The sequence below is a fragment of the Cebidichthys violaceus genome, unplaced genomic scaffold (genome assembly GCF_023349555.1).
Source record: "Cebidichthys violaceus isolate CVI_PGR_0920_01 unplaced genomic scaffold, fCebVio1.0.p SCAF_6, whole genome shotgun sequence".
Taxonomy (NCBI): domain Eukaryota; kingdom Metazoa; phylum Chordata; class Actinopteri; order Perciformes; family Stichaeidae; genus Cebidichthys; species Cebidichthys violaceus.
In genome coordinates, this window is record NW_027176816.1 from 7,966,704 (window position 1) to 7,977,999 (window position 11,296).

The window sequence follows — 11,296 nt, forward strand, 5'->3', positions numbered from 1 at the left end:
CTGTATGGCTGTGTCTGTACTGCCCTATAAATGTTACCTCTGCACCGTGTTTAAGTTACCATGTTTAAGTTAAGCTACTGGGGTCACCTTCCTTGTACGTGTCCAATTTAGCTGGTATTAATTCTGAATTGGCTCATAAAGACTTGCACCTGGATCTAAAAACAGCTCTGATAGGCTACATTTCCCTGTAGTGGAGCATTACATAATTCGTAAATATTTGGAAACATTTGGATTTTAATTTAAATAACCTTTTATAGATTTGACCACTTCTTGTTCATACAAATTGTATGTGTTGGGTCAGTGGGGTTGAAGACACTCAAACAATACTGTGCTGTCAACAATATACCTCCGTGCTACTGAACAATAATCATGGTTTACTCTATAATGGTGATACACAAACATATATTTTCCATGTAAACCGTTGGCAGTGTCCTGGACAGTAACAGGAAATTATATTTCTTTAATGTTTTGAGCACCATAAACAAAATTCCCCTCAACTTCTATAGGTCTTGCTCCCAGAAGTTTGACAGGTCACATTAGGAAAAGCGCAGGTGTAAAAAATAAAGTTAATATTGGTTGAATTTCATTCAGCTGCTTCCTTGTTGGCTAATTGTCATGGCCTACTGAGACAATAGAACAGAGCCATTGTTATTGTTATTAGCAAAAACCTGTGCTTTTCCTAAGATGACAAGTAAAAATGCTGTGAAAAGGGCCTGTAATAAGTAATATTAAGGTAACCAAAAGCAATGAGCTACCAGGAGTGTAATCTATCCAGTGATATTCTGATAAGTTGAATCGTCTACTTATAAAAAAAGACATTTTCTATTTGGGAGGTGGTAGAAATCTCAAAAACCAACAGTAACTTCATGACCTGATCTCACAAGAAGTAAGGCTTTTTTCGGCTTGTCTTCACCAATCAGGAAGTTTAACATTGTGAGTGAAGACAGCATGTGGTTGCATGAAGCTCTACTGCCTACTCCAGCAGAGCCCCAGCTGTGGAGCACATTGGAGAGCAGGCCTCTTGGTCTGGCCTCCATATGCTGGGGTCTGTGGTCCAGGCTGTCAGCGTTGCTCCAGCACATGGAGGGCAGTCGGGGGGCACATGGGGTGGGGGTTCTGGGGTGGTAATGGGGGCAGCCCCTCCACCAGCATTGTACCAGGAGGACAAGAGCCGAGCAGCACCCAGCAGGAGAGTAGGGGGCCTTTTCTAAAGAGCGATCAACTGGAGCTCCTTTTCTCACACCCCGCTCACTTTACCCTGCTCCGTATCTCCTCCTCTCCCTCCCTCTTTCCTCTACGCTCCCCCTCCTTTACATGGCAGACTGATACACTGACTGAAATGTGATTTTCTTGTGTCTCTCTTATAATATTGCATTCTCCCCCTCATTTCCCCGTCCCACCCACTCATCCCACTAACCTATTCTCCACTGGAATTAAGTCGAGCCACGCCGCTTTGTTTTTCAATCATCTTGTTCACATCAAAGTCACTCATGAGAGGACGGTAAAAAGGAGGAAGGGGCCATGGACGAGACAAATCTCTTTGGCTTTTCCCTCGCACAATGCTTCTCATTTGAATTTCCCCATATATTGCTGATCACCATTCTGAATGGTCCCCCTGATGAAGTGTTGTTTTTGTGGTTCCTCACATGAATTCCAAAGACCCTGGGGATACATTTTCCTCTTTTTGTCTTTGACTTCAAAGTTATCTGGAACGGGACGTGTCGGAATGACAAAACTGAGGGGTCACCAGGTCCAGCGCTGGATGTTGTTTACCAACCTTCTCACCAAGTCAGGCAACATTTAAACTATGGAGTCACCATGGCGCTTAACAAAACATTTTTCATGCATTTACATTTTTTTAGGGCTGCGATCATGTAATAGGCAAAACATTCTTCCTGCTTTTGCCTGAGTTAAAAGAAGGCCCTTTTGTTTTGATGGTCTTTAAATTCATGGGTTACACCCCACAATGTATCAACATGTAAATGATTATCCAGCCTACTTAGTCCTTGTTTTGATGTCTGTGGTCATGATATGGGGTTGAGAAGGCATAAACCTGTGGATTTAGATTGAAAAAACAGTAACATCTGCCTTATGTATAGTATATCTGTTGTGCACTATTCACTGGTAGGTTACCACAGGATGAACCAAAATTACAATAATAGTAATAACAAAATGCATTATGATGATCATTGTTTTTAAGGTTTATGAATGTTTTAATTTGTTGTTTATGATTTTTTGGGGGGGAGATATTGTGCAATGTGATTGAGAACAAGCTTCATGCATTACAATGCAACAGACATTTTACACTATATTTCAACCATATAAAACACATGGTAGTGTCAAATCATCCTCACATTCAACATCAACAGGTTTTTACAAAATAGAGAAGATTCACACGTTCCTTATGCAGCGTTGAAGAGTGTCAGTCTGCTGCCCTCTGCTGCCAGAATTTAGAAATACAACAGAAGCAGAATGTCAACACTTAACTATTCAAATGATTCTCTTTTTTTATTCCATAGAGTTAATATATCTTTGCATGTGGTATTGCAGTGACACATGACAGTATTTTTAACGTCAACATGTATAATAGATGTAATATAATATGTCTCATCTATCCCCATCATGCTACACTAGTACGCATTATGGTATCTAGTATACTACACGTTGCTGCTATTAGCACACAATGCCACTCTGATTAGAGACAGTACTACACTAACAGTTTAAGGTGCAACACTGGTTGTGAGTACTGACTTTGTACATGCCTTATAATATTGACTTGTTTCGAAGTTATATGGTTATTAGGTTTAAGGTTTAGCTATTATATTATGTTATCATACTTTTTATTTATTTATTTTATACTTTTTTGCTATTAATCCGTACATACTTCTCTGTCTTTGTGCTGCTGCAACACCCACATTTCTTCTCTGGGGTTCATTAAAGGCTTATCTTGACTTTATCCTTATCCTATTGGTAAACTTGAAATGTCTTTTTTATGATGATTTATTGTATTTTATGATCGTTATTTCATGTATCACTCATCAAACGTAGTATAACAGTGATGGGGATTGAGGGGTGTTAGAATTCTAGCTTTCCTCAACTGAATGATAATTGTGTTTTCCATTCACCTCCACAAGATGGCAGAGGAGAAAATCAAGGCAATTACTGAGTGCATATAGTACTTGAGTTTTCTAAAGCACAGAAGGTGAATGGTGTGCATATCAATCCGCAGCTGGGTACAGAAAGTATCGGACACATTTCTCCTTTTGAGAAAAATGTAAATTGCAAAAGATATCTATTATATAAATGGTGTATCATGTCCTGCATGGGTCACAGATATTTTTTAGTAACATTTTGGGGAGATTGCAGGTGTTGCTTTGTATCATGTGATCTTGTAGATGAAGCTAATTTTTTTGTCTGAGTTTTTTACTGTTTAACTTGTTTGTGCTCACACGAGTATTTGCCTGACAAAGGCTTTGTAGGTGGAAACATTGTTTCAATTAAAATCTTGGCAATTTGAAAATGTCAGTGTGCAGGCAACCTCTCATTTTCCTTTAAATACTAGAAGTTTTACCTACCGGGGAATTAAACCAAGTAGGAAAAATCATATCCTAAGTATCCTAACAAAAGGTGTGTCTGTTTTTAATACTGCAATAACAGTAACAAAGCATGAGGGAGCTGAAAAAATGTAAAATAAAGAAATACGCTCATGTGGTTATTCAGGCAAGGTTGGTATTTGGCAGTGTCTTTATCAAATAAATGTGATCTGAACTCAGCCCCATAACTCAGCATGCTAACTGGGAGAAGCTGTGGTGACTTACCCGTATAGAAATAATTTGTCAGTGAGATGTCACAAGCCTCACTGTTATCTGACATCACTACCAGTTGTTCTGTGGAAAGAGGCAGGAGCGTACTTTAGAAACTTTGCATATTACGTGTGTGGAAACAGGTCGATCTGGAGGAAACAAGTGAAACGGGGATTATCAGTTTGATTCGGTCCAGTAATAATTCTCTTTTCAGAATAAGTCTATTTCGATGAGAACATCAGCAAAGAAAAAACACATACATTTCGGGACTATTAAATGACGCACTGAGGTTTTTAGCATTCAAGTAATAAAGACGCTGTCATGCAAGTTGTCACTGAGGAATCCTTGTTGACTTTATCTTGGCAGAGCTCATGTTTTGGCAATTGACAGATTCAGAGAGTAACAATGTTATGTTTTACCTTCAACCTGAGACTGAGACACTCTGTCTCCACCATGAAAGCAAGTATCAGTCCAATCTGTTAGTCATTTATAAAAAAATTATTACATTTGAGGATATATGACAAACAACAAAGTGGCCCACGCTAATATGTATCATCCTGTAAGCATTTGAACTCTCTTTTTGTGTGATAAACTAAGTTTATGGAGCCTATGCAAACCATAGAGAGGAAGAGGTTGGAGTTAGGAGTGTTTTACTGAAGATGTGGGCTACAGGGCCGGATTGGCACGGCGCTGGCTGACAGGCAGTCATGTAGAACCCTGCAAAGGGATGCATTGTGTGAGGAGGCATGTGTCAATGGTATCATGAACTGAACAGGCAACTCGAGCATCTCATCACCTGAGAGAGAGCCACACCTAGCATGGGAATCCAGCCAACGAGCAGTCAGAGGAGTGAAAGAAACAATCACATTTATTGCATGTGAAATGTCCATGCATGCACCCATTTTCTAAGATGAGCGTCGTGCTCAGGATGGTGCAGGATGGTGAAATGTGGTAAACAACATTTATGCCTAAAAACTAAAACTCAGCTCTTCTCGTTTTGACTCTGATGTTGAATTTTATTTTGTATCTGTCTGATGCCCGTCACATTAGATCAAGTGTGTTGTTTGTTCTGTCATTAACAGAGGGAAGTCCAGTCTCCTGTAATCCATGGATTAGGGAGGTTTGGGAGTGGTGCCTAAAATGACTACTGTAAGTCAAGGAGTCGACTGAGGTCTGCCACATGCACTTGTGTTTAGACAGGAGCCACAACACATACTGGCATTTCCTTTTATCACTGATCGCAGCTTTACAGGTGCACTGGTGTGTCCGATTTCATACCTACGCCCCACAGCAGTCAAACTACACCTTTTTCTGCTCGTTAATTTTGTTCAGTGATCAGTTCCAGATTTTCTAAGCCACTGGAACAAAAATAAATAAATAAAATGTTTAAAGTTGGTCAGGCTGTAAAATATATAATAAAGTAGAGTACATTATTGAAACTGATTGTTTAGTTCTGTGGCATGTTACAGCAATGCCATAGTAACATTTCGCTATTTAAATTTATTTTTTAATATTACAGTTATTAATGAAATTTACATCATAACCCTGTTTGATTTCCTCACAATCAACTATAGCATCTTCACAATGAAATTCCTAAGCATTGATTACCTGCCAACTTTGCAGAGTATCAGTTACACTATTTAATTTGTGTTCTTTGTCTTTCTTGAGAGGATGATAGGTAATAAGCCAGCGGACATTTTGACACTTCACAGTAGGAAAAGCACAGGTGTATATAAAAAGGCCTCAGTGTTGTGCTTGCTGGCTCACTGTCTGACTGTCATGGCTCACTGGGACACCTGAATGCAAGGGAGCCACCGTCAATGTTATCTGTAACACCTATGCATTTCCTGCTATGACAAGTCAAAATGTCGGCTGTGAAAAAGGATTATGTGAAATAATTAGCCAAAACCAAACTATCTCTCTCAAGAGATGGCATCACTTTGATGTAATGACCCAAAATTGATTTGTAATAGAGTGGCATGATTAATCAACAGGATAAGGAATGTAATCTGTGTGATTCTTAAGAGGCCAGAGGAGCAAACATTTTAAAGCCCGGAGCTGAGAAAATGTCTGCAGCTGGACATCACTCTGCACCTACAAACAGCAAGGTATCCTGTTGCCTCAACAGCACACACAACCTTCAACTTGTCTTCCCTTGACAGCATGCAGGAAGAAAAAGAAGAGAAGCAGAGGTGTTGTTGAGCAACTTGATCTGTTAAGAGGAGTTCTGGACTAGTGCAGCTGTGCATAAAAGGTATTCGTGGTATGACTGCAGGGAACTTCCTGATTGTCCAGAGTCAATGTTTTTTTCTCTTTTAAGTGCTCATCCTGACTGCTGGTATCTGAAGCAATACTTGATTGTAAAAATACATCATTACAAGCAAAAGCACGCAGAATATACTTGCTTTTTTTGCATGTACAAACAACAAATGTACCTCTAAAGTAAATTAAAAGTGCACATCAGAAAGAACGCTGCATTGAGGTATGAGTGTCATTACAATGTTGGCTCAGGTGGTCTCGTTAGCTACTTTAAATACACAACATTTCTAAACGTACAGTGTACTGTCAGACAGTAATAGAGAGAGAAATAGAATATTCTAATATTCAACGAACCGTATTTAAACGCACTTAAGTAAATGTACTTTGTTACTTTCTCTGCCAGGAAACAGAGGAAAATTTGCTTTTTTTCTAATTCTGAACAAAAAAGAAGCTTATCCCACACAAATATATTATCATAAATAAATGTGTTACTGTCTACAATTAAATTTATAATTGTATTATTCCAGTAATAACAATCTGCATTTCATTGTGTAATGATCAGAATAAATTTCATATTTATTTGATAGAGGTTACTTAATTTTTTAGTAACATTATTTCTGTTCAAATAATGATTTCAATGTTATTTGGTTTCAGGACACTAACGAGATCTCCTTGAAATCTACTCAGTGTACACTGATCTCAAACATGATCTTTAAACATATTCAGTTAATAATAAAAAACACGAAATAGTTTACAATGTCGTAGTCAAAGTTACATAATATCTCCAAATACCTCTCAACGCTTCTGTCAATGTAATAATAACAGAATAATCATTATGAGATAATGTTATATCATTGACGTGTAACTTTATGCTAATTTGATTGTGTAGCGATTGAAGTATTACTCCGTTAACTGTACTTTACATTAATGGCTTATTGAAAAGGTATTGGAATTGACTTAGAGTACGGCATTATTTTTTTACAGGTGATTTTATCAATGCCATTCTATTAATACACAATATCTAGAGATATTTACCAATAAACAGCATTTAAAACAGCCCTCAGTGAGCTGCACATATCAGCTTTGTCAAGTTCTCATTTTTCATATTTTTTATCAATCTGACCAGTTACTAACATTTGGATATTTTCAAATTATTGTTTTGTTTAATAGTCAGACATAAGTGCACCATCAAATAATATTTTACTCATATTTTGGGTTTCCATCCTTCCAAGCAATAGCAACAATGTGGCATGTTTGACAGCTCTCCATTAAAGAGAAATAGAGACAAACTTGTCCTTAAAAATCTATTAATCTGTTGATTTTAGAGATGTTCTTGAGGGCCTTAATTGATGTAGGAATACAGCGAGAATGATGCATATTCATAAAACTGTTGCACAGTATTGAAAATAAATAAGAAATATCTTTAAATTCTTGATGCTTTAAATGGAAGTATGTTCTGAACAGATCACATCAAATATATTTTATCATAAACTTCAGTTTATCACTCTAAATGGGAATGCTGTGTATAACTAGAAAACATGCCTATAGTTGTTTTACTGTTCTGGGTCAGGCTTTAGGGCTGTTTGAGGATGTTTGTGGACTGCAACTCCTTATTTCTTCTATTGTCTAAACCCGGCAGTCATGATCTTTGTTTTTGGCAGTTTTACTGCATTCTTTTTTAGTCTCAGATAGCTTAAACTACACAGATTGTGTTTAGCCTGGCGCCTCGCTTCGCTCATATGACATCAGGAGGTAAATTTAGCTTTCTCTGTGAGAAATAGGACAGAAGGCTGTGCAGTTTCCGTTTATCATTTTCATTAGTAAAAAACAGAGCAGGGGAGCAGATGAGACATATGAGTCTATCGGAACTCATTCCTGAACCAGTGTGTCAGCAAAATTTGCTACAGCGTCAGGGAAAGTAAGTCTCTCTGGCCATGAAGTCTATATTTAATAAATGAAAGATCCTGAACATAAGAACATCCTGTGATTGACTGTACCATTTTCATAATTTCTACCTTGACTACATGCATGAGACAAGCTTTTCATTAACAGTACAGGGTGGCCTGAAACTTCCCTTGCATAGCATTCTTATATTGACTAATAGTGATTATTTAATTGACATTTTGTATGACTGCACCATTATTAAAGATAACTAAACACTCCAGATGTATTGTGTATAATTGAATACATTTCTTTATCATGTCAGCATGATATTTTTGATGTCATTGGAAAACATGGGATGATAGAGTATTCTTTTCTTAGGGTCTGAGTGAAGATTTTCCATAAAAATGTAGTTACAAATGATGCACTATTGAAGGCCGGGTTTGACAAAGTCATGGTCCCCTTAATTCTGTATTGTATTAAACTTTATTCAAAAAACGATCAAGACATTATCTTTGATTGTGATTGATTGCCAAAACTTGTATTGTTTAAGAAAGGTATTCAGCGTAGCTCCAATTAATACCCTTACAGTGATAGCAATGGCCAACCCAAAATTCCCTCTGATCCTTGCCAAAGACGTAGCTGCCTTTCCACTTGTTGCTGACTCTTTGAGATCTGTGTTTCCCAATCAGTTCAGGCAGACAGACTGTCTGGTGAGAGCAGGTGATCATTATCTACCATCCTCATCGGACAGACAGGCCTGCTCTTCATGCCTCACTGTATGTGGGTGGTATGCTGCACTATTACCTGGAAGTCTCAATACTTCTCTGTAACATATTAATCTGAAAATACCAAACTATCACATGCCTCTGAGTTGATCCAATGTGTGAAGCTGTTAACAAAAAGAAGAAAAATAAAAGCTCCTGTGTGCAGTGGTCAAAAGTAACTAAGTACATTTACTCGAGTGCTGTACAAATTTGAGGCGCTTGTACTTTGCTTTAGTATTTTCATTTTCTGCTACTGTGCTACAATTAAGAGCCAAATAATGCACGTTTTACTCCACTAGTATTTGATCATTTTAGTTACTTTGTGGATTGGAGTTTATAACAAAAATTGCAATCAAAAAAATAATTATGTTTTATTATTATAGGCTAGGATAAGATAAGGCGTTATAAACTAACAAGCTGCAGTGGTATACAAACTAATTACAATTAGTGTCAGTCTCTAAATATCATGGTTAACCAGTTTTGAATTTGTCTTCTGTCAAAATCTGTCTAAATGTGACTTTGTACACTCAAGTTCTTTTAGTGTTTTCTATCTTATCCTCCCATGGTTATTATTGTCTTTTGTATATTTTTCCTATTGTGAATGTCATTTATATATTTTATTCATATAGTTTTTTTTTCTTTTCTTTTAACTGTAAACAGGAATATGTTACTGTGTACTAAAAACCGAATAAATACATTTGGGAGGGAAAGAAAAAAAAGTTTTTCAAAATTTTATGTTTAAAAATATTATTTTGTTCCCCTAAAAAATATATTATTTGTGATTATCCTTGTTTTGTCGGTAGCAAATCAAATTTGTGAAGTGAAATAATATCTTAAGTGCATTAACCTGCACTGTAAACTGAATTTAATACGTTAATTAATAAATGTGTACATTTGTTTTACTTTGTTCAAAAGACTGCAGTGCGTGTGCGTCCATCTCCATCTGTTGAGAATGACTTTTACCACACTGAACACCAAACTCAATGTAACTTAACTTAGTCTTTGATCGCCTCACTCCAAAGTGTAAATGTCGATTCTTGTTAAAACACAGTCCCGTGACCCCTGTTTCAACCTAAACAGACTGCACACATAGTCGCATACAGTGGCATAAACAGCGTGAGAAACCCGGCGAGATGAAAGATAGCGATAACTGCTGCCCTCTCTACCTGTGGGAGGAGTGTGTGCACCTGCGGACACAATCGTATAGCGCTGCCTGGCTTTGCTCTGCAGATTGCAGCATTTTTTGCCCTCGCAGGACGCACAAACGACCTGAGCCCATGGATGCAGAGCAGGAATCCCCCGCCGAGCAGGGAGTGCAGCTCCTGGACATCAGCTCCAACTCGCCCCTGTCTGAACCCAAAGGTGAGGAGGAGGCCGGCCAGCAGGGGAAGCCGCCCTATTCTTACGTGGCTCTCATCGCCATGGCCATCAAGGACAGCCACGACAAGAGGCAAACGCTCAGCGGAATATATGAATACATCATCTCCAAGTTCCCCTACTACGAGAAGAACAAAAAAGGGTGGCAAAATAGCATAAGACACAATTTGTCTCTCAATGAGTGCTTTGTCAAGATACCCCGGGACTACGGAAGGGACAGGAAGGGCAACTATTGGATGCTGGACCCCGCATTTGAGGATATGTTCGACAGGGGGAACTACCGGCGGCGGAGGAGGGTGAGGAGACCCTACAGACCCCCGAGCGTGCCTTGTCTGACCGGGACCTCCGTGGACTATCCCGAGCCGCTCTACCTGCAGCCTTACGTGAGCAGCTCCTGGAGCCTGCCCCAGCCGTCCGCATACCCGACACCTCAGGTCATCCCCGGGCACGCCCACAGCATGTCCCCGAGCGGCCCGGTGAGCTCGTACTGCTCGCCACCCCACTTCCATCACTCTCCCTACGGCGCCTATCACCGCCACCCGCCTGTGCTGGTGCCGCATAACGGGTGTCCCTACGGTGCAGTGACCCAGCCGGTGAGCCCCGGAGGAGGCACCGTTTCGGTGGCATGTAACTACCAGCAGCTCACCACCTATGCAAGACAAGCGGAGGCGCCGCGAGCTTACTCGTATGATCAGTAGAGTTTTGAGTTATTGACCGTTGACAGCCGGTTAGTTCACTGACTCAAGGTTCATCTGTTTCACGTGGGCTGTCAATCGTTTGGCAGACAACATGGATTGTTTGGTAGTTTGTTAAGGTACAGAAATGTGTGAATTAACTGTTCAATAAATTGTTGGATTAAGTTTATCGATAGGCCATAGTTCCAAATGCCAAGGACTTTCTGTCAGTGACGTCAACGTTACTTATCGCGTTTTGTTTTAGAAATATCACCCGTCAAGTGTAAGTTTCAGGAAGACACTTGATTTGAGTCTGAGGCTTAGTTTATGGCTCTTTTGTTGAAGAATTATTTGGAACCAAATAAACGTTTTTGTTTTATTTCGTTTTTTCTTATTGCTATTGTTTGTTTTTTTTTTTTTTTTACATTTTTTAAATGTTATTATGTTATTTATTTTATTTCTCTGGTTTTGTGCAATTCTCCGTGCTGCTATGCAACTGTTGGGGACATCAAAGCACTGATAATGAGTTATAGTC

The 11,296-nt window shown here is 38.9% G+C and overlaps 1 protein-coding gene across 1 annotated transcript; it reads left to right on the forward strand.

Annotated features, from left to right (window-relative positions):
- Nucleotides 1-9,956: 9,956 nt before the first annotated feature.
- Nucleotides 9,957-11,232, forward strand: foxl2l (forkhead box L2-like). Its single transcript, XM_068733275.1, has one exon. It carries the CDS (start codon nucleotides 9,988-9,990, stop codon nucleotides 10,783-10,785), a length of 798 nt encoding a protein of 265 aa, XP_068589376.1. The 5' UTR covers nucleotides 9,957-9,987; the 3' UTR covers nucleotides 10,786-11,232.
- Nucleotides 11,233-11,296: the final 64 nt, after the last annotated feature.

Coding starts and splice junctions, on each gene's coding strand:
- foxl2l (XM_068733275.1), top strand. CDS start 9,988: ATGGATGCAGAGCAGGAATCCCCCGCCGAGCAGGGAGTGCAGCTCCTG.